Below are 20,092 nucleotides of genomic sequence, written 5' to 3'. Positions count from 1 at the left end.
TGAACCACTTTGTTTCCAAGTCACATTTAGGCACTTTGACAAACGTGCTATAAAAAGAGTCTGGTGTCATGCAAAATACTTTCATGCAGGGATCTCCTTCTTAAGGTCTCTTTTATTTTTCTGGGGTGGAGTCTCACTCTGTTGCCCACACTGGAGTGCAGTGGCGTGATGGTGATCTTGACTCACAACAACCTCTGCCTCTTGGGTTCAAGCGATTCTCCTGCCTCAGCCTTCCTCCCTAGTAGCTGGGACTGCAGGTGCCCGCCACCTCATCTGGCTAACTTTTTTGTGTTTTCAGTAGAGACAGGGTTTTACTATGTTGGCCAGGCTGGTCTCGAACTCCTAACCTCAGGTGATCCACCCGCCTCAGCTTCCCAAAGTGCTAGGATTACAGGCGTGAGCCACTGTGCCCACCCCCACTCCCAGTCTTCTAGTCCAAATAATTGGCTTCAAGCCTTTTTCATTGCAGCCCACAATGAGAAGTACATTTTACAATCAGACCCAGGGTATGTCCTTCCACCTGCCCCCGCCACAGACACACAAATAGTTGTTTTTGTTTTTGTTTTTTTTCCTTTGAGATAGAGTTTCATTCTTGTTGCCCAGGCTGGAGTACAATGGCATGTTCTTGGCTCACCGCAACCTCCGTCTCCTGGGTTCAAGTGATTCTCCTGCCTCAGCCTCCCGAGTAGCTGGGATTACAGGCACATGCCACCATGCCTGGCTCTTTTTATTTAATTAATTTATTTATTTATTGTATTTTTAGTAGAGACGGGGTTTCTCCATGTTGGTCAGGCTGGCCTCGAACTCCCGACCTCAAGTGATCCACCCGCCTCAGACTCCCAGAGTGCTGGGATTACAGCGTGAACCACTACGCCTGGCCGACACACAGATGGTTATTTACAGCTGGGAAACATGCAGCACACTCTCTTATTTTCTATTCTATTTTTTTTTGTTGTTGTTCTTGTTCTTGTTTTTAATGCTGACTGCAACCTCTAAAATGATTTCAAGACCCACTAATGGGCTGCAACTATAGTCTGAAGAATCTTGCTCCAGAAACAACTACCTTCATTTGTATGTTAATGTTCTGATTTTCTAAGTCCTGACTTTACAACCATACGACACAAGCATAGCAACTTTGTAGTCTGGCTCCACACATCAACATAGATTCGTCCTAAAATAAAAAAAAAAAAAATTTAGAGCAAAGTGAATTCAGCACATTCAGTGGTTTATAGATCAAGGAACTAAAACACAAATGGTAAGGAATTAACCAAAAGTATTAACATTCTTGAATATTTGAGAGGAAGTGATGCTTTAGGAAAAGGTATCTCTGCTTTGACAGAAGATGTAGATCTAGATCCTTCAAAAGACGTAGAAGTTGGCCGGATGTGGTGGCTCACGCCTGTAATCCCAGCACTTTGGGAAGCCAAAGTGAGCAGATCACCTGAGGTCAGGAGTTTGAGACCAGCCTGACAAACATGGTGAAACCCTCTCTCTACCAAAAATACAAAAATTAGCCAGGCATGGTGGGGTGCGCCTGTTTATCTCAGCTACACAGGAGGCTGAGGCAGGAGAATCACTTGAACACGGGAGGCAGAGGTTGCGGTAAGCTGAGACCATGCCAGCCTGGCCAACAGAGTGAAATTCTGTCTCAAAAAAAAAGAAAGACGTAGAAGTCACTTCACCTTAAGCTCTGGCTAGATTATTGATGTTACTCTCCTTAATATAAGTCCTAACTTCATTACTCTCTCACTCTTTTTATTTTTTCTTGTTATCTTCCAAATGCAATGTCTTACTCTTACCCAGCTAATAAACAACACAGTATAGGGATAAGAATGAAATCTTGGGATAGCGTTTTTCTCATCTTGGGAGTGATCATTTGAAAGAAAAGATAAGGACCGAATATCAGTGCCATGCGTGGATGCCATGCTGCTAAGAGGTTTTTCACAACGCCAGTGAGTATCAGGAGAACGACTCTTTGCAAAGACGGGGAACAGGAAGGTTAAGAGACTTAGGGTGATAAATGAACAAGATTCAATAGCACCATTATTAGTCCAGGGGCCTCCAGACTGGGGAATGGAAAAGAAGGCTATGTGTACATATATTTTTAAATTTTAATTATTTTCAATTGTCATATAAAAATGGCATATATTTATCATGTGCGACAATGATGGTTTTATTGTTGTTGTTGAGACAGGGTCTCCCTCTGTCATCCATGCTGGAGTGCAGGGACATGATCACAGCTCACTGCAGCCTCGACCTTTCAGGTTCAAGTAATCTTCCCACTTCAGCTTCCTGAGTAGCTGGGACCACATGTCACCACCACAGGCTATTTTTTTTTTTTTTTTTTTTTTTGGTAGAAACAGGGTCCCACCATGTTGCCCAGGTTGGCCTCAATCTCCTGGGCTTAACTGGAACATGATATTTTAATACATAGATTTATTTTGTTGTTGTTGTTTTGTTTTGTTTTGAGACGGAGTCTCACTCTTTCTCCCAGGCTGGAGTATAGTGATGCGATCTTGGCTCACTGCAACCTCCTCCTCCCAGGTTCAAGCAATTCTCCCGCCTCAGCTTCTCAAGTAACTGGGATTATAGACACGTGCCACCATGCCCAGCTAATTTTTTTATTTTGAGTAGAGATGAGGTTTCACCACGTTGGCCACACTGATTTCGAACTCCTGACCTCAGATGATCCAACTGCCTTGGTCTCTCAAAGTGCTGGGATTATAGGCACAAGCCACTGCGCCCAGTCTGATGTTTTGAAATATGTTTACTCTGTGGAGTGGCTAAATTGAGCTAATTAACATATGTATTACTTCACATACTTATTTTTTGTGATAAGAAAACTTAAAATCTACTCTCAGCAATTTTCTATGATACATTGTTATTAACTATAATTGCCATGTTGTACAATAGATCTCTTTAACTTATTCATTCTATATATGAGCTAATGTATATTTTAAGGATATTTCAGGGGGTGTTAGATCCAAGAGAAACTCACTTGGAAGCAAGGTGATCTTTGTTTTTAACTCTTTCTTCTTTTAGAGACAGACTGTCACCCAGGCTGCAGTGCAGTGACACGATCATAGCTCACTGCAACCTTGAACTCCAGGGCTCCAGCGATCCTCCCATGTCAGCCTCCTGAGTAGCTAGAACTGCAGGCATGTGCCACCACACTGTGCTAATTTTTAAATTTTTTGTAGGCAAGGGGTCTCACTATGTTGCCCAGTCTGGCCTCAGACTCCCAGCCTCAAGCAATCCTCCTACCTCAGCCTCCCAAAGTGCTGGGATTACAGATGTGAGCCACCACAGCTGGCTTGCTTTTTTTGTTGTTGTTGAGACAGAGTTTCACTCTTGTTGCCCAGGCTGGAGTGCAATGGCACGATCTTGGCTCACTGCAGCCTCCACCTCCCAGGTTCAAACGATTCTCCTGCCTCAGCCTCCCAAATAGCTGAGATTACAGGCATGCACCACCACACCCGGCCAATTTTTGTATTTTTAGTAGAGGCGGAGTTTTGCCATGTTAACCAGGCTGGTCTCGAACTCCTGACCTCAGGTGATCTGCCCACCTCAGCCTCCCAGTGTTCTGGGATTACAGGTGTGATAGGTGTGATCTGGGCTGCCTTTTTTTTTTTTTTTTTTTGTAGTAAAATATACATAACATAAATTTACCATATACATAACATAATTTGCCATTTTAATCATTTTAAATATACACTTCAGTGGCATTAAGTATATTCACAATATTTACAACCATCACCACTACCCATTTTCAGACCTTTTTCATTGTCCCAAACTGAAACTCTGTAGCCACTATGCAATAACTCCCCATTCTCTCTTCCCCTTAGCCCTTAGACATTTGTCTCCTTCCCGTTTCCATGAATTTGTTAGTCTAAGCACTAAGCAATAGGTATGGAATCATACAGTATTTGTCTTTTTCTGTCTAGCTCAGTTCACTTGCTAGCAATTATCTTATTTATTATTTTTATGATTTGTGATGTTATTATAGAGACAGGGTCTCGCTATGTTGCCCAGGCTGGTCTCAAACTCCTGGGCTCAAGTGATCCTCCAGCCTCCCAAAGTGCTAGGTGGGATTACTGGCACAGTCAGCCACTAATATCTTTGTTTCTTTTTTGGAGACTGAGTCTCACTCTGTCACCCAGGCTTGGGTACAGTGGCATGATCTCAGTTCACTGCAACCTCCACCTCCCAGGCTCAAGCAATTCTCCTGCCTCAGCCTCCTCAGTAGCTGGGACTACAGGCACCCACCACCATGCCCGGCTAATTTTTGTATTTTTAGTAGAGATGGGGTTTCACCCTGTCGGCCAAGATGGTCTCAAACTCCTGACCTGCCAATATCTTTTAATTCACATGTTTTCCCCTCAAGTAAGCCAGAGCTAATTGGTTCTTTTTTTAATGGCTCAGGAAACTTTTAGGACAATGAGATTAGAGGTGCCTGATGTCAGGGGTGTCTGCATAGATCCATCTAGGCAAAACTCAGCTTCCTTGCAACTTTACCTAAGCAAAGCCTAGGTCAGAACTTGGGCAAATGTTCAGAAGGCTAACGTTAAGCAGGCTTTCTAACAAATGCAGTGCTGGTTATAGGCCCCACACCTGAGGAGGATATAGTACACTCATGGTAGAACCACTGGGCCCTCACTTTTATTCTTACAAGTACTTCTAACAAGTGTCTAAGGTGTTTGTTCGTTTGTTTGTTTGTTTGTTTGTTTGTTTTTGAGATGGAGTCTCGCTCTTATCACCCAGGTGCTGGAGTGCAGTGGCGCGATCTCGGCTCACCACAACCTCTGCCTCCTGGGTTCAAGCCATTCTCCTGCCTCAGCCTCCCGAGTAGTTGGGATTACAGGCGGCCGCCACCACGCCCAGCTAATGTTTGTATTTTTAGTAGAGACGGGGTTTCACGGTGTTGACCAGGCTGGTCTTGAACTCCTGACCTCGTGATCCATCCACGTCGGCTTCCCAAAGTGCTGGGATTACAGGCATGAGCCATAGCGCCCAGCCGCGTCTAAGGTTTCTAATCCTATCGTATTCTAGAAATCGTATAATAGAATGAGAGGAGAGAGGAGCTGCTGCAGCAGGCTCAGCAGCAGTAAGAGATGATTGCAAGGAAGAAGAGAAGAAGTCAACTCCCACTCGCCTTGGAAGGCCATCAGTCATCACTGTCTTGCAGCATAATAGAGTTGATAATTCAACATGATAACCCTGCAGAATCCATTCCTTCATTCAACAGGCTTGAGCTTGAATTCAGGCACTGTTGCGGAGAGATCAATAATGCTCAGTGCCTGCCAATTAAAAAAAAAAAAAAAAAAAGGCTACATTGCGACCATTACTCTTTTTCTTGCTTGCTTTGTTTTTTGTTTTGTTTTATTTTTTGGTTTTTTTTGAGACACACTCTTGCTAGGTTGACCAGGCTGGAGTGCAGTGGCATGATCCGATCACTGCTCACTGCAGTTTGGACCTCCTGGGCTCAAGAACCTCCCACCTCAGCCTCCAGTAGCTGGGATTAGAGGTGTGTACCACCACACCAGGCTAACTTTTTCACACTTTATTATTTTTTATTTTCCCCATCTAATGACCCATCAGACATCAGGCTAATTTTTACATTTTTTGTAGAGACGGGGGTCTTTTTATGTTGCTCAGGCTGGTCTTGAACTCCGGGCCTCAAGTGATCCTCCCTTAGCCTCCCAAAGTGCTGGGATTACAGACCTGAGTTACGAAGGCAGGCCTGACCATTTTTCTTTATTCTTTTTTTGTTTCTTCCATAACCACAATGCCATTATCACTGTTAATAAACTTTTCTCTTTTTTTTGGAGACAGTCTCACTCTGTCGCCCAGGCTGGAGTGCAAGCTACAATCTCAGCTCACTGCAACCTCTGCCTCCCGGGTTCAAGTGATTCTCCTGCCTCAGCCTCCCAAGTAGCTGAGATTACAGGCACCCACCACCACGCCCGGCTAATTTTTGTATTTTTAGTAGAGATGGGATTTCACCATGTTGGCCAGACTGGTCTTGAACTCCTGACCTCGGGTGATCCACTCACCTCGGCCTCCCAAAATGCTGGGATTACAGACGTGAGCCACCTCACCCAGCCTGACCATTTTTCTTGAAGAGAAACTACCAGTATTTCTCCCCAAGGTTTTTTGTTGTTGTTGTTGTTTTTGTTTTTGAGACAGGGCCTCACTCTGTCGCCCAGGCTGGAGTGCAACGGCACAATCTCTGCTCACTGCAACCTCCGCCTCCCAGGTTCAAGCAATTCTCCCACCTCAGCCTCCCGAGTAGCTGGGATTACAGGCATGCATCACCACGCCCAGCTAAGTTTTGTATTTTTTGATAGAGATGAGGTTTCACCATGTTGGCCAGGCTGGTCTTGAACTTCTGACCACCTCAGCCTCCCAAAGTGCGGGGATTACAGGCATCAGTCACTGTGCCTGACCTCTCCCAGTGTTACTATGTTATTATTTTTGAAACTTTCAGTGCTTAAAATGGTTAGCCCTCAGTCATCTCTTTTTTTTTTTTTTTTTTTTTTTTTTTTTTTTTTTTTTTGAGATGGGAGTTTTGCTCTTGTTGCCCAGACTGGAGTGCAATGGCGCAATCTCGCCTCCTGGGTTCAAGCGATTCTTCTGCCTCAGCCTCCTGAGTAGCTAGGGTACACCATACCTGGCTAATTTTTTGTATTTTTAGTGGAGACAGAATTTCACCATGTTAGCCAGACTGGTCTCAAACTCCTGACCTCAGGTGATCCACCCACCTTGGCCTCCCAAAGTACTGGGATTACAGGCGTGAGCCACCGTGCCTGGCAGCCCTCAGTCATCTCTAGCATATCATCCTTGACCAGAATTCTGGGTGAGGCTCAACCGTATATGAGTTTCACCTTTACATGAACCCATTTGGAGCTGACCGCTGGCATGTGAGTACCAAAGGAGTTTTCTGTCCTTCTTTTCCCAGATTGCACCTAGGTGTTCCTGCTCAGCTGAGAGAAGGCTGGGAACAGAACACAGCCAAAGCTACAGTGTTTCGATAGAAAGCACTTTCAGATCTTCAGTAAGAGAATGAGCATTCTTGAGAAAATAGGCTTTTACTGTTTTTGTGTTTTTGTTTTGTTTGGGGAGTGGGCAGGGAGTAGGGGTGGAAAGGAATGTAAATTAAAACCTTACAAGAGTGCAGGCACGGTGGCTCACACCTGTAATCCCAGCACTTCGAGAGGCTGAGGTGGGCAGATCACTTGAAGTCAGGAGTTCAAGTCCAGTCTGACCAACATGGTGAAACCCTATCACTACTAAAAATACAAGAATTGCCGGGCGCGGTGGCTCAAGCCTGTAATCCCAGCACTTTGGGAGGCCGAGACGGGCGGATCATGAGGTCAGGAGATCGAGACCATCCTGGCTAACACGGTGAAACCCCGTCTCTACTAAAAAATACAAAAAACTAGCCGGGCGAGGTGGCGGGCGCCTGTCGTCCCAGCTACTCGGGAGGCTGAGGCAGGAGAATGGCGTGAACCCGGGAGGCGGAGCTTGCAGTGAGCTGAGATCCGGCCACTGCACTCCAGCCTGGGCGGCAGAGCGAGACTCCGTCTCAAAAAAAAAATAAAAATAAAAATAAAAATACAAGAATTAGCCAGGTGTAGTGGCAAGTGCCTGTAGTCCCAGCTACTCGGGAGCCTGAGGTGGGAGAATTGCTTGAACCTGGGAGGCGGAGGTTGCAGTGAGCCCAGATCACACCACTGCACTCCAGCCTGTGCAAAAGAGTAAGACTCCGTCTCAAAAAATAATTAAAAATAAAAATAAATAAATAAATAAATAAAAACCTTACAAGAGTATAGCTCACACAAAAAAGCTGAGGGCGGGAGGGTGCAGGGCGTGTAGCTCACATGTGAAAACACACTTGTAAAAATTATCCAGGACATTAAACTCGTCCCTGCAGCTGTGCCTCCAAGCCTCTCGCACAGGCTGTAAGTGCCTGGTGTGGCCTGTGCTGAGACTGTCCCGTGCTATGCGTGCTATGCGCCATCCACGTGTGTCCTTTCCTAATCATCCTGCCTCTGGGAGGAGCCTTCTCCCCTGGAGGCTTCCCTGGGCCCTCGCTGAGCCAGCCTCTCTCCCTGTTCTCTCCCTGGCTGCAGCACCCTGTCCAAGTGCTGCCACGCAATGGTGGCGCTGATCTACCCCTTCACCTGGCAGCACACCTACATCCCGGTGCTGCCACCCGCCATGGTCGACATCGTGTGCTCGCCAACGCCCTTCCTCATCGGGCTGCTCTCCAGCTCTCTGCCCCTGCTCAGGGAGCTGCCGCTGGAAGAGGTGAGGTCCCACTCGGCCCTGTCCCCCTCCCTGCAGGGTGCGGAGAACAGAGCAGGGTGCTGGCCCTGCAGGCATCATGGAGCAATTCTCAGAGCCAGCAGTGCTGGGGAGCAGGGCGCAGGGGCCACCAGGGCTTTGTCTGGCATGTGTCCTGCCCAGAGGCTGACTCAGTCAGACCCTCAGTGACTGCAAACACTGTTTTCCCTTCCAAATGCCTGGTATGAGCACCCCTTGAGAAGGTCAGCAACGAACAATTTAGCCAGATGTCGAAACTCTTAAGTCATGAATAGCCCTCTGCTCTCCCCTGCCCTCCCGCCCACTCCCCCACATTGAGGAGCTAGCAAGATCCGGTCCTTTGTCATATCCGTTAAAAATGTGTTTAATCCCCAAGTTCTGGGTGTCCAGTTTAGCATCGAAGCGGGGAAAGTCCTGCTTGGCACTTGTGGAGTTACTTAGCCCCAGCCCCTTCTTCTAAATGGTGTCGACCCGGAGGACTGGGGACCTCCAGCAGTCAGAGAGGGAAGCTTAAATAATGTTGCTCAGCCCTGAAGTGCCAGGAGGAACGCCTGTCCCTGCGTCCTGCAGTTCTGTCTGGGTGCCTAGAAGTGGCTCCTCGAATTGCCCAGATAGTCCTAATGCCCCATTAAACACCACCCACCGGCCTTAGGGCTTTCAGTGCAGGCTTGAGGGCCGCCAGGAGTTCGTCTGGCGCCCTGTGCTCCTGCAGGTGGCTCAGTTCATCCCCGGAGGGTGTGAGTGGGAAGGAAGGAGAGGTGGCCCTCCGCTCCTGGGCAGGCCTCTGGGATATGAGAGAACTCCTGTGTTTCCAGCTGTTGTTATGGTGACCATCCAGGCCCCTGGCTCCTCCTCCATCATGGCCAGTGGCCTTGGCTGGGGTCTGAGTGAGGATCGTGCTCTCAGGAGTAGCAGCCCTTGTGTGGCCTTTGCGCCCCAGGCACCTCACTTACCCCACCCTGGTCCTGGCCCAAGTCTCATTCTCACTCTGAGGAGTGAGGGAGGAAGTGCTTTATCCTGAAAGGCTTCAGCAGTGAAAGCCCAAAGCCTAACCGAGTCTCAGGTGGGTTTCTCTCCTCCTCTCTGCTGGAGAGAAATGACACGGTTAAGTGGGCAGCTGGGGGAAGGACAAGGCAGCGGCCCCAGGGTGGGAACCAGGGAGGCCTGTAGTGTCTTTGGCCCACCTCAGTAGCCCACACCCTAGAAGGCAGCATGAGAAGCTCTGCCTCAGCCAGTGTGAGCCAGGCAGAGAGTCCAGCCACAGCACACACGTGTCCCAGCCTGCGGTGTCAGTGTTGAAAGCAGGCAGTTCAGGAAGGACCCTCCCCAGCCCTGCTGTTCATTATCTGTGGCTACTGTGGCAATATCAGGAAACCACACATGGCTCACCCCCAGTCCCACCCCAGCTGCCTCTCTGCATGCCAAGAAGGAAGAAGGCTACGAGTCCATCCCTATCCCAGAAGCCCTGGTGACAGTGACAGTCCCTCTCCTCTCATCTCATAGGTCCTTGTGGTTGACCTCGTCAACAGCCGGTTCCTCAGACAGGTGAGTGAGGCCAGCGACGGCCTCCTGCTCCCTTTGTCTTCACCTATTTGTTGTTTGGGGCTCAGCTCTCCAGCCTGGGAAAGGCTCCGTGGAATTGCAGAGCAGGGTGGCAGAGCTGTGTGACCCAAGGACGGGGCTGGGCTGAGGACAAGCCAGAAGGCAAGGGGCAAAAAGGAAGGGTTTGGACAAAGGATTGCTTTCCATGTGTTCTGACACAAAATGGTTTTCTAACAATTAGAAAAAAAATCTTTGTAATCTTGTAACTATAGGTACCCAGATACTTCATTTTTAAAAATAGCTAGGTGCAGTGGCTCAAGCCTGTAATCCCAGCACTTTGGGAGGCTGAGACAGGTGGATCACCTGAGGTCAGGAGTTTGAGACCAGCCTAATATGGTGAAACCCCATCTCTATTAAAAATACAAAAATTAGCCAGGCATAGTGGCGAGCACCTGTAGTCCCAGCTACTTTGGAGGCTTAGACAAGAGAATTGCTTGAACCCGGGAGGTGGAGGTTGCAGTGAGCCAAGATTGCACCACTGCACTCCAGCCTGGGCGACAGAGTGAGAACCCATCTCCAAAAAAAAAAAAAAAAAGATAGGGTCTCACTATGTTGCCCAGGCTGGTCTCAAACTCCTGGCCTCAAGTGATCTTCCCACCTCAGTCTCTTCAGTAGCTGGAGGCGTGCACCACCATGCCCAGCTTCAATATGCAGTTAAAGAATATTTGCCCCAGCCTGGTGTCTCACGCCTATAATCCCAGCACCTCCAGAGGCTGAGGCAGGAGGATCACTTGAGCCCAGGAGTTAAAGACCAGCCTGGGACAACATGGTAAGACCCTTGTGTCTACAAAAAAATTTAAAAATTACCCAGGCCTGCTGGTGTGCACCTGTAGTCCTAGCAGCTACTCAAGAGGCTGAGGCAGGAGGATCATTTAAGCCTAGGAGGTCAAGGCTGCAGTGAGCTGAGATTGTGCCACTGTACTCCAGCCTGAGAGACAGAGTGAAACCCTTTCCTGAAGAAAAAAAAAAGGAGAGAAAAGGAGACAGGAAAAAAAAATGTATTTGTGTGTGTGTGTGTGTGTGCATGCGCGCGTGCACACGTGCACCTTAAAAGGACTGAAAGGAAAACCCACTAAAACATTAATGTGTGTTGTCTTGGGGAGGGAAACTGAAAGGAGACAGATGATGAGTGATTTTTAAATTGTTTTAGTACATTCATATATTTTTATAATGACCATCAGTTACTTTCACTAGCAGAGAAGATAACACACACGTTTTTTTTTTTTTTTTAATCATTTGCCAGAGAGGCCTAACTTCTGTCAGATATAGGAAGAAGTAATTATAGTAATTACAGAAATTTTCTGTGGGCATTCTGATGGATTACTTCCAAGTGTTGCCACATTGCTGAAAAGTTCAGTAGCATTAGTGCTGTTTTTTTATCATTACTTTCACTTCCTCAAGGCCCACAGGGTAGGCCCTTCCCAAGACCCTCCTGCTCTGAGGTGCAGATCCCAAAGCCAGCCTTGGATCACGCAGGCCGTCTGCCCTGGCCAGAATCCCCTGGTTACCAGAATCCACTGGCTACCCTACAGGATGGGGCAGTGGAAATCATCTATTGAGTATCCTGTCAGTGCCAAGCCCTTTCACAGGGTAATTGTAGTCCATTTTAGCTTCACAACAAGGTACAGATTGATTGGTAGTCCATTTTACAAGTGGGGAAAATGAGGCTCCCGTCGCTTGTAAAAAGTAGGCTCGGCCGGGTGCGGTGGCTCACGCCTGTAATCCCAGCACTTTGGGAGGTCAAGGTGGGCAGATCACCTGAGGTCAGCAGTTTGAGACCAGCCTGGTTAACACGGTGAAACCTCATCTCTACTAAAAATACAAAACATTAGCCAGGCGTGGTGGCACACGCCTGTAGTTCCAGCTACTTGGGAGACTGAGGCAGGAGAATTGCTTGAATCCAGGAGGCAGAGGTTGCAGTGAGCCAAGATCGTGCCATTGCACTCCAGCCTAAGCGACAAGAGTGAAACTCTGTCTCTTAAAAAAAAAAAAAAAAAAAAAAAAGGTAGGCTCAAGATGGAAAGCTCGGACCTCTGGCTTTCAGTTGTATTCCTTCCATGAAACTGGGGACTGAGCCAGGCCTGCCCTGTAGTGACTCCAGTGTGTCCTGCGGCCAGGACACAGCCACCATGCCCATACGCCCACCTGCTACCTCTGCTTTCCAGATGGATGATGAGGACTCCATTCTGCCCCGAAAGCTTCAGGTGGCCCTGGAACACATTCTGGAACAGAGGAACGAGCTGGCTCGTGAGCAGGATGAAGGGCCCCTAGACAGCAGGCACAGTAAGTGTTCGGCCACCTCCCAGTGGGTCTCTCCCTTCCGCTCTGAGGGTCAGGGAACAAAAGGGCAGTGGCCAAGGGCCAAGTAGGAAAATGGGCAAGGGAGACATAAGGAGAGAAACTAGGGCCTCATTCTGTTTATCCGGATTTCACTCCCATGATGAATTGTGGGAAAGGTTTTCCCACCTCCCCCATTTTGGCCCTAAAGTACCTGTTTAAAAGGGGGATGTGGAAATTATCTGGGCATGGTGGCACATGCCTGTGGTCGCAGCTACTCGGGAGGCTGAGGCAGGAGGATCCCTTGAGCCCAGGAGGTTGAGGCTGCAGTGAGCCATACAACTGTACTCCAGCCTGGGCCACAGAGTGAGACCCCATCTCAAAAAATCAAAAATTAAAAACTGTGGCCAGGTGCGGTGGCTCACACCTGTAATCCCAGCACTTTGGGAGGCCGAGGAAGGTGGATCACCTGAAGTCAAGAGTTCGAGACCAGCCTGGCCGACATGGTGAAACCACATCTCTACTGAAAATACAAAAATTAGCTGGCCATAGTGGCAAGCGCCTGTAATCCCAGCTACCCGGGAGTCCGAGGCAGGGGAATCGCTTGATCTAGGAGGCAGAGGTTGCAGTGGACCGAGATCACACCACTGCACTCCAGCCTGGGAGATAGAGCAAGACTCCATCTCAAAAAACATAAAAGGCTGGGGCTGGGCACAGTGGCTCACGCCTGTAATCCCAGCACTTTGGGAGGCCGAGGCGGGCGGATCACAAGGTCAGTAGATCGAGACCATCCTGGCTAACATGGTGAAATCCCATCTCTACTAAAAATACAAAAAAATTAGCTGGGCGTGGTGGCACACGCTTGTAGTCCCAGCCACTTGGGAGGCTGAGGCAGGAGAATGGCATGAACCCAGGAGGCAGAGCTTGCAGTGAGCCGAGATCGTGCCACTGCACTCTAGCCTGGGCGACAGAGCAAGACTCCGTCTCAAAACAAAACAAAAACATAAAAGGCTGGGTGCAGTGGCTCACCCTGTAATTCCAGCACTTTGGGAGGCCGAGGTGGGCAGATCACTTGAGGTCAGGAGTTCGAGACCAGCTTGTCCAACATGGTGAAACCCCATCTCTACTAAAAATACAAAATTTAACTGGGTATGATGGTGCGTACCCATAATCCCAGCTACTCGGGAGGCTGAGGCAGAGGAATTACTTGAACCCAGGAGGCAGAGGTTGCAGTGAGTCAGGATTACACCACTGCACTCCAGCCTGGGCGACAGAGTGAGACTCCATCTCAAAAAATAAAAATAAAAACTTGTTTTTAACAATTTAAAATTTAAAAAATTAAGCAGGGAAAGAAATGTCTTAATAACCTAGGGTAACCCTCCTCCTGGATAATCACAGTTTCCATCAAGGGAACTAGCAGTTACTGTACTTTGATTACTAATTGGCTTGTCTCAAGGGCTCTGGCCCAGCCTGTCTGCCCTCACCGTTCCTGGCCTTTCCTCCCCTTACTCAGGCTCAGAGTCCAGCCCCTTGAATGAGGTGGTGTCTGAAGCCTTTGTCCGCTTCTTCGTGGAGATTGTGGGACACTACTCTTTGTTCCTGACGTCGGGTGAGCGCGAAGAGAGAACCCTGCAGCGGGAGGCCTTCCGCAAAGCTGTCTCCTCCAAGAGTCTCCGCCACTTCCTGGAGGTCTTCATGGAGACTCAGATGTTTCGGGGCTTCATCCAGGAGCGGGAGCTGCGCCGGCAGGATGCCAAAGGTTAGGGGCATCTTCTCTGTTGGGGCCAAGTCAGCTAGAGCTCCCCCTATTCCAGGCGGCTGATGAGCAGGGAGAAAGATCACAGGGCAGGGGCACAGATAGGGCTGTGCCCACCTCCCCCAGAGAGCTTGCAGTTATGCCCTGATTGAGCTGGTGGGAAGGCCCCCTCTCCTGGCTTCTCTGTTCCCTCTGCCAGCCTCTCCCAGAACCACATTCTAGCATCTGTGGCAAGGTCTCCTTCTATCCCATTCTTTCCAAATTGATGAAATTCTCAGGCTGGGCACAGTGGGTGACTCATGCCTATAATCCCAGCACTTTGGGAGGCCGAGGCGTGCAGATCACTTGAGGTCAGGAGTTCGAGACCAGCATGGACAACACGGTGCAACTGCTTTTCTACAAAAATATTTTTAAAAATTAGATTGGTGTGGTGGTATGTGCCTGTAGTCCCAGCTACTCAGGAGGCTGAGGTGGGAGGATCACTTGAGCTTGGGAGTGGAGGTTGCAATAAGTCAGATCATGTCACTGCATTCCAGCCTGGTTGAGAAAGCAAGACTCCATCTCAGAAAAAAAGAAAAGAAAAGAAAAGAAAACTGATTGGAGAGTATGACTTACAGGAGGCACCTGCCAAAGGAGTTTTAAAAATATTAATAGATCTACCAGATCCATTTAAATATCTCTTTACAGATCACTTGGTAAGAGAGGTGAGAGACACACAAGCTTAAAAACTACCTGGAAGCTGGGCGTGGTGGCTCACACCTGTAATCCCAGCACTTTGGGAGGCCAAGGCAGGTAGATCACCTGAGGTCAGAAGTTCAAAATCAGCTTGGCCAACATGGTGAAACCCCGTCTCTACTAAAAATAAAGAAAATTAGCTGGGTGTGGTGATGTGTGCCTGTAATCCCAGCTACTCAGGAGACTGAAGCAGGAGAATTGCGTGAATCCAAGAGGCGGAGGTTGCAGTGAGCCAAGATCACACCATTGCACTCCAGCCTGAGCAACAAGAGTGAAACTCCATCTCAGAAAAAAAAAAAGAAAAAGAAAAGGAAAAAAAAAATTACCTGGAAAAAGCCGGGCGCTGTGGCACACTCCTGTAATCCCAGCACTTTGGGAGGCCGAGGCGGGCAGATCACCTGAGGTCAGGAGCTCAAGACCAACCTGGACAACTTGGTGAAACCCCATCTCTACTAAAAATACAAAAATTAGCTGGGCGTGGTGGCAGGCACTTGTAATCCCAGCTACTCAGGACGCTGAGGCAGGAGAATCGCTGGAACCCGGGAGGCGGAGCTTGCAGTGAGCCACAATGACAATGACGCCATCACACTCCAGCCTGGGTGACACAGCAAAACTCTGTCTCAAAAAAAAAAAAAAAATCCAGAACCCTCTGTCCATGAAAAATCAGTCAGCAATAAGACAGAGTGCCTGAAGCTCAGACCCCAGGGGTCTGAGAAGCTGCCTAGGAGATGGCCTATCCAGCCATCCTCCCTCCACAGAGGGACTCCTGGAAAACTAAACCGCTTGGCTAGGGCCCTCTTACAGGAGAATGCAGGGAAATGGGAGTGCACAGGCACCCCTTCCGAGCCAGGACAGTCCGGTTCGACTTTTCTTTTTTTTTTTTTTTTTTTTTTGAGATGGAGTTTCACTCTTGTTGTCCAAGCTGGAGTGCAAAAGCGCAACCTTGGCTCACTGCAACCTCCGTCTCCCGGGTTCAAGCGATTCTCCTGCCTCAGCCTCCCGAGTAGCTGGGATTACCGGTGTGCACCACCATGCCTGGCTAATTTTTTGTATTTTTCAGTAGAAACGGGGTTTCACCATGTTAGCCAGGCTGGCCTCGAACTCCTGATCTCAAGTGATCTGCCCACCTCGGCCTCCCAAAGTGCTGGGATTACAGGCGTGAGCCACCGTGCCTGGCCACTCCGGTTCAGATTTAAAACCGCCCACCTGGCACAGCGTAGACGCTTGGAAGGCGTTTGTTGAATAAAAATAGGATTTCATCTACGAGGTGGCTTTATAGCCTTCCAAAGACAGTTATTGCACAGGTGGGGCAAACTATAAGAGCAATAAAACCCTTATAAAACCTGATTCAGAGCATGTTTATAGGAGCAGCTTAGTCTCAGAAACAAGGTTTCTCTTTTTTCTGGTAGGGAGGAAATGGGCACGTTTAGAAGCACAAAGACCAATAACTCAAATGACTGGGATTTCTCTTGTTAACAGGTCTGTTTGAGGTCCGAGCCCAAGAGTATCTGGAAACACTCCCCAGTGGAGAGCACAGCGGTGTCAATAAGTTCCTGAAGGGACTAGGTAAGGACCCGGGCTCTGGGTGCCCAGCCTATGTGCCTCTGAGTTATCTGTCTCTGAGTCCCAGCCAGTTCCCTCCACTGGAGCCAGCGCCCTGAATAATGCAGAGCTCTACGGCCTGCGCTGGGCAGATGCTACTGGCATTTTAACCTCCTGTTCTAATCTGTCCCCAAAGAGAAAACAAAGGAAACGCTGCCCCCAGCACCTCCTTTTCTGGGTCCCCGGGCTTTCTCGCTATCTTCTTTCTCTATGGTCTCCTTCACTTTTAAATCTCAGTGGAACTGAGCCGAGGGAGCATGGCGGGAACCAGACAAGGATATCTGACAAGGAAGACTCGCACTGGTGTCCAAATTCCCCTGGAAAGTAGAAACGTGACACTTACAAGGACTGCAGTTTAATCAGTGAAAAGGCCTTACAGGGAAAGGGAAGATGAAGAACACAGCAGAAAAAGAGGACGGAGGCCCCAGTAGGGAGGTGTCTGCAGCAGTGAGGCCCTCCCAGAGGGCCTGCCAGGGGTGCCATGTCTGTGCCTCCTGCAGGATGGAGGGCTACCTGGAAGCGGAGTGTTTTAAATAACACAGCATTGCTGGGCACTTTCTCCTCCCTTGGCTCCTGAGGGATGTGTCAATTCGGTGCTTCCTTTATTACCACAGCAGAAGCCAGCCCTCCTAGACAGCTCTGATGGTCTTCCTTTCAAACCCCTCAAAATCTAAGGAAGACCCTAGGGGGATCTCTGGAAAGAACAAAGCCCCTTTGGTTTATCCAGAGCAGGGGATGAGGCTCCCTGGGGTGGCGTGGGGGCCCCGTTACCCACACCACTTCTGGGTGGAAAGGGCAAGATTTATCTCACCCTCCTTTGTCTACCTTGTGAAATGTTCTCATTTTCCTTTTTTTTAGGCAATAAAATGAAATTTCTCCACAAGAAATAACTCTCAGCTCAGCCTCAAGGGAAAACTTCCTCCTAGTGCAGCTCCATGCTTTAAAAACAGTTCCTGGTGGCCTTTCTGAAAGGCTGGCTGCCAGGTTGTCCTGGTGCGGAACTGGAGGCCACGGTGGCTTCCGACTGAGGCTGGGCTTTCCCCTGGATGGGGGCCTGGAAGCCACCTGGGAGGACAGCCCGGGAAAGGGAGCCCAAGACCAGGCGTGTCGCCGACATGCAAATGGGTTGTTTTGGCGGTTGGGGTTTTTTTTATCTTAGATATTAAAAGTAAGAAAAATGTGTGGGTTTTCTGTTTATTATGCCAAGGCCAAGAGGAGCCTGTCCTGCCCTACATGTTCCCCTTGTTTGTCCCATCCAACCGCCCAGCAATGGAGCTAAGAGGTGCGGTGATGGGCAACAGAAATTAGGTGCTCCTCTGGGCGGGGCTGAGGACACACGAGGACTGTGAGGGGAGGAGGCAGAGCCAGTGCCTCGGGTTCAGGGCGCGAGGCCTCCTGGTGAAAGGCTGAGCCCTTGCCCTAGAGTGGAGGCCGGGGAGGGACAGGACCTGTAGACGGATGTGGCTTCCCAGACACGCTGCACTTCCAGAAGGGTCAGTGATGCCACCTGGTGGCCGAGGCCATGGACGTCTCTCTTCCCAAATGGACCTGACTGTTCTTGACTGCCTGTTCTCTTAGAAGCAGCCATGAACTGTCCACTGCCCGAGTAGTCCCTGGCTTTTACAGGTACACACGAAAAGAGGAAGTCTGTTAGTAAACTGTTCTGGGGGTCCTCAAGTTTATGACACTGCCTACAGCCCACCTTCCAACACATAGCCACAACTTTGACCCCATTCCCATCTCATTCCAGGGGCCCAGAGCAGCAGCATTAATGCAGTAGTGGATGTGCACTGCGTGTACACGGTGGGGGGCGGGGGGACCTTTTGTGACAGACGGTAACAAGATGGAGGGTGAGAACGCTGGGGCGGCGGCATTAGCCTTGTGCAGCCACACAGGCAGCTTGCGTTTTCTGGACCAGAAGCAGGGAGAGTGTGGAGAAGGCCGAAACCTCAGGGCGACCTAAGAGCTGTCCTGCAGCGGGGACAGTGGGGACAGCAGGGACAGCGGGGAGGCAAGAAGAGCCCAGAATGCAGCTCAGGCAGGTTCCCAGAGCAGGCCTGGGGGCCACTACCGAGCGGACCGCTGCCCACAGCCCTCACCAGCGACCCTCACAGAAACACAAAAGGGAGGGGCCCCGACCTCAACAGTGGCCCAGGGGGTCTGTGCTACCTGGCAGGGGTTCTCAACCTTTAGGGAGGGGGAGCAAGGGACCTCCTGAGGATACATAGAAACAAGAGGAAAATGAGGGACGGTGACCTCTCATCCTTCCTCTCAGCTGGAATGATGGACCACCTCTCCCCTCCAAGTTCTACCCAGGCTTTGGTGTGTCCATTACTTTTTCAGAGGTGAGGATCCACAGTTCACATCAAATTCTCAAAGATGCCCCCAGAATGGTAGAAATCAGGCTGTGCATAAAAATTAACCTGCCTTGCCAGACGCAATGGCTCACACCTATAATCCTAGCACTTTGAGAGGCCAAGGCAGGTGGATCACCTGAGGTCAGGAGTTCAAGATCAGTCTGGCCAACATGGCAAAACCCCATCTCTACTAAAATACAAAAAAAAAAAAAAAAATCAGCAGGGCATGGTGGTGAGCACCTGTAATCCCAACTCCCTGGAAGGCTGAGGCAGAAGAATCGCTTGAACTTGGGAGGCGAAGGTTGCAGTGAGCTGAGATCATGCCACTGTACTCCAGCCTGGACAACAGAGCAAGACTCCTTCTCAAAAAAAACTCTGGCTGGGTGTGTGTGGGTGGGGACTGGGGGGATGCCTGAATGAGAATCCCTGAATCCTTGAGTGTGGGGGCTCAGGAATATGTATCTAACAAGCTCCTTGGATTAGTCAAGTTTGTGTGGGGGCTCAGGAATATATGTATCTAACAAGCTCCTCAGACTAGTCAACTTTATTAATAGTCTGCATATTTGTATATTGACCAGAAAGGGTCACTTTTTGGAATATACTTTCTTTTTTTAACTTATTTCACATTATATTGTTTACTTAATAACTCCAAGCGAATAAATGTACATCTTTATCAACATTCCTAATGACTGCATAATATTCCATTTTGTGGGGATACTAAAAGCTATGAGTTCATCAGCCTTTGGCTCTTTATGCATGCAGGACGTTTCCAATTTTTAACATAATAACATCAAAAAAAGCATCTTTGTACAAGTATCTTAGCACACTTGCCCCATCTTAATTTTCATTTTTGCTTAAAGTAAAATATACATACTTTATTTTTTTATTTACTTTTTTTTTTTTTTTAAGATGGAGGCTCGCTCTGTCGCCCAGGCTGGAGTGCACTGGCACGATCTTGGCTCACTGCAACCTCCACCTCCCGAGTTCAAGCAATTCTCCCCCTTCAGCCTCCCGAGTAGCTGGGATTACAGGCGTGTGCCACCACATCCGGCCAATTTTTGTATTTTTAGTAGAGACGGGGTTTCACCATGTTGACCAGGCTGGTCTCAAACTCCTGATCTCAGGTGATCCGCCCACCTTGACCTCCCAAAGTGCTGGGATTATAGGCATGAGCCACCACGCCCTGCCAAAATACACATACAGATATTAGTGTACAGCCTAACAAATGTTCACAAATGACCATGTGAACGTTGCCAGAATCAAAATGGAGCCACACAGACACACAAAATACTTGTGTGAGGATATCTGCCCAGCAACTGCCTGTCCGGCCTCAGACTGGCACCAGCCTTATTACGGATCCTTGTAGCCAAACATAATGATCTCAAAACAATGTGGTCCTCCCTACTTTTCCTTTAAAATCCTCGTCTTCGCCGGGCGC

General features: G+C 48.9%; 1 protein-coding gene across 2 annotated transcripts in view; it reads left to right on the top strand.

Annotated features, from left to right (window-relative positions):
• Nucleotides 1-17,477, top strand: part of DENND2A (DENN domain containing 2A) — a 125,816-nt gene extending 108,339 nt beyond the window's left edge. For both annotated transcript variants that reach the window (XM_025379886.1, XM_025379885.1), the window contains exons 15-20: nucleotides 8,133-8,310; nucleotides 9,829-9,870; nucleotides 12,093-12,210; nucleotides 13,718-13,963; nucleotides 16,175-16,261; nucleotides 17,156-17,477. In XM_025379886.1, the coding sequence (XP_025235671.1) occupies nucleotides 8,133-8,310; nucleotides 9,829-9,870; nucleotides 12,093-12,210; nucleotides 13,718-13,963; nucleotides 16,175-16,261; nucleotides 17,156-17,187 (703 nt within the window). In that variant the 3' untranslated portion in view covers nucleotides 17,188-17,477. The remainder of the gene's footprint in view (nucleotides 1-8,132; nucleotides 8,311-9,828; nucleotides 9,871-12,092; nucleotides 12,211-13,717; nucleotides 13,964-16,174; nucleotides 16,262-17,155) is intronic.
• The last annotated feature ends 2,615 nt before the right edge of the window (nucleotides 17,478-20,092 follow it).

This window comes from Theropithecus gelada, chromosome 3, assembly GCF_003255815.1.
Source record: "Theropithecus gelada isolate Dixy chromosome 3, Tgel_1.0, whole genome shotgun sequence".
Taxonomy (NCBI): domain Eukaryota; kingdom Metazoa; phylum Chordata; class Mammalia; order Primates; family Cercopithecidae; genus Theropithecus; species Theropithecus gelada.
The sequence above is the reverse complement of the archived record's forward strand: the minus strand, read 5'-3'. Positions and strand labels throughout refer to the sequence as shown.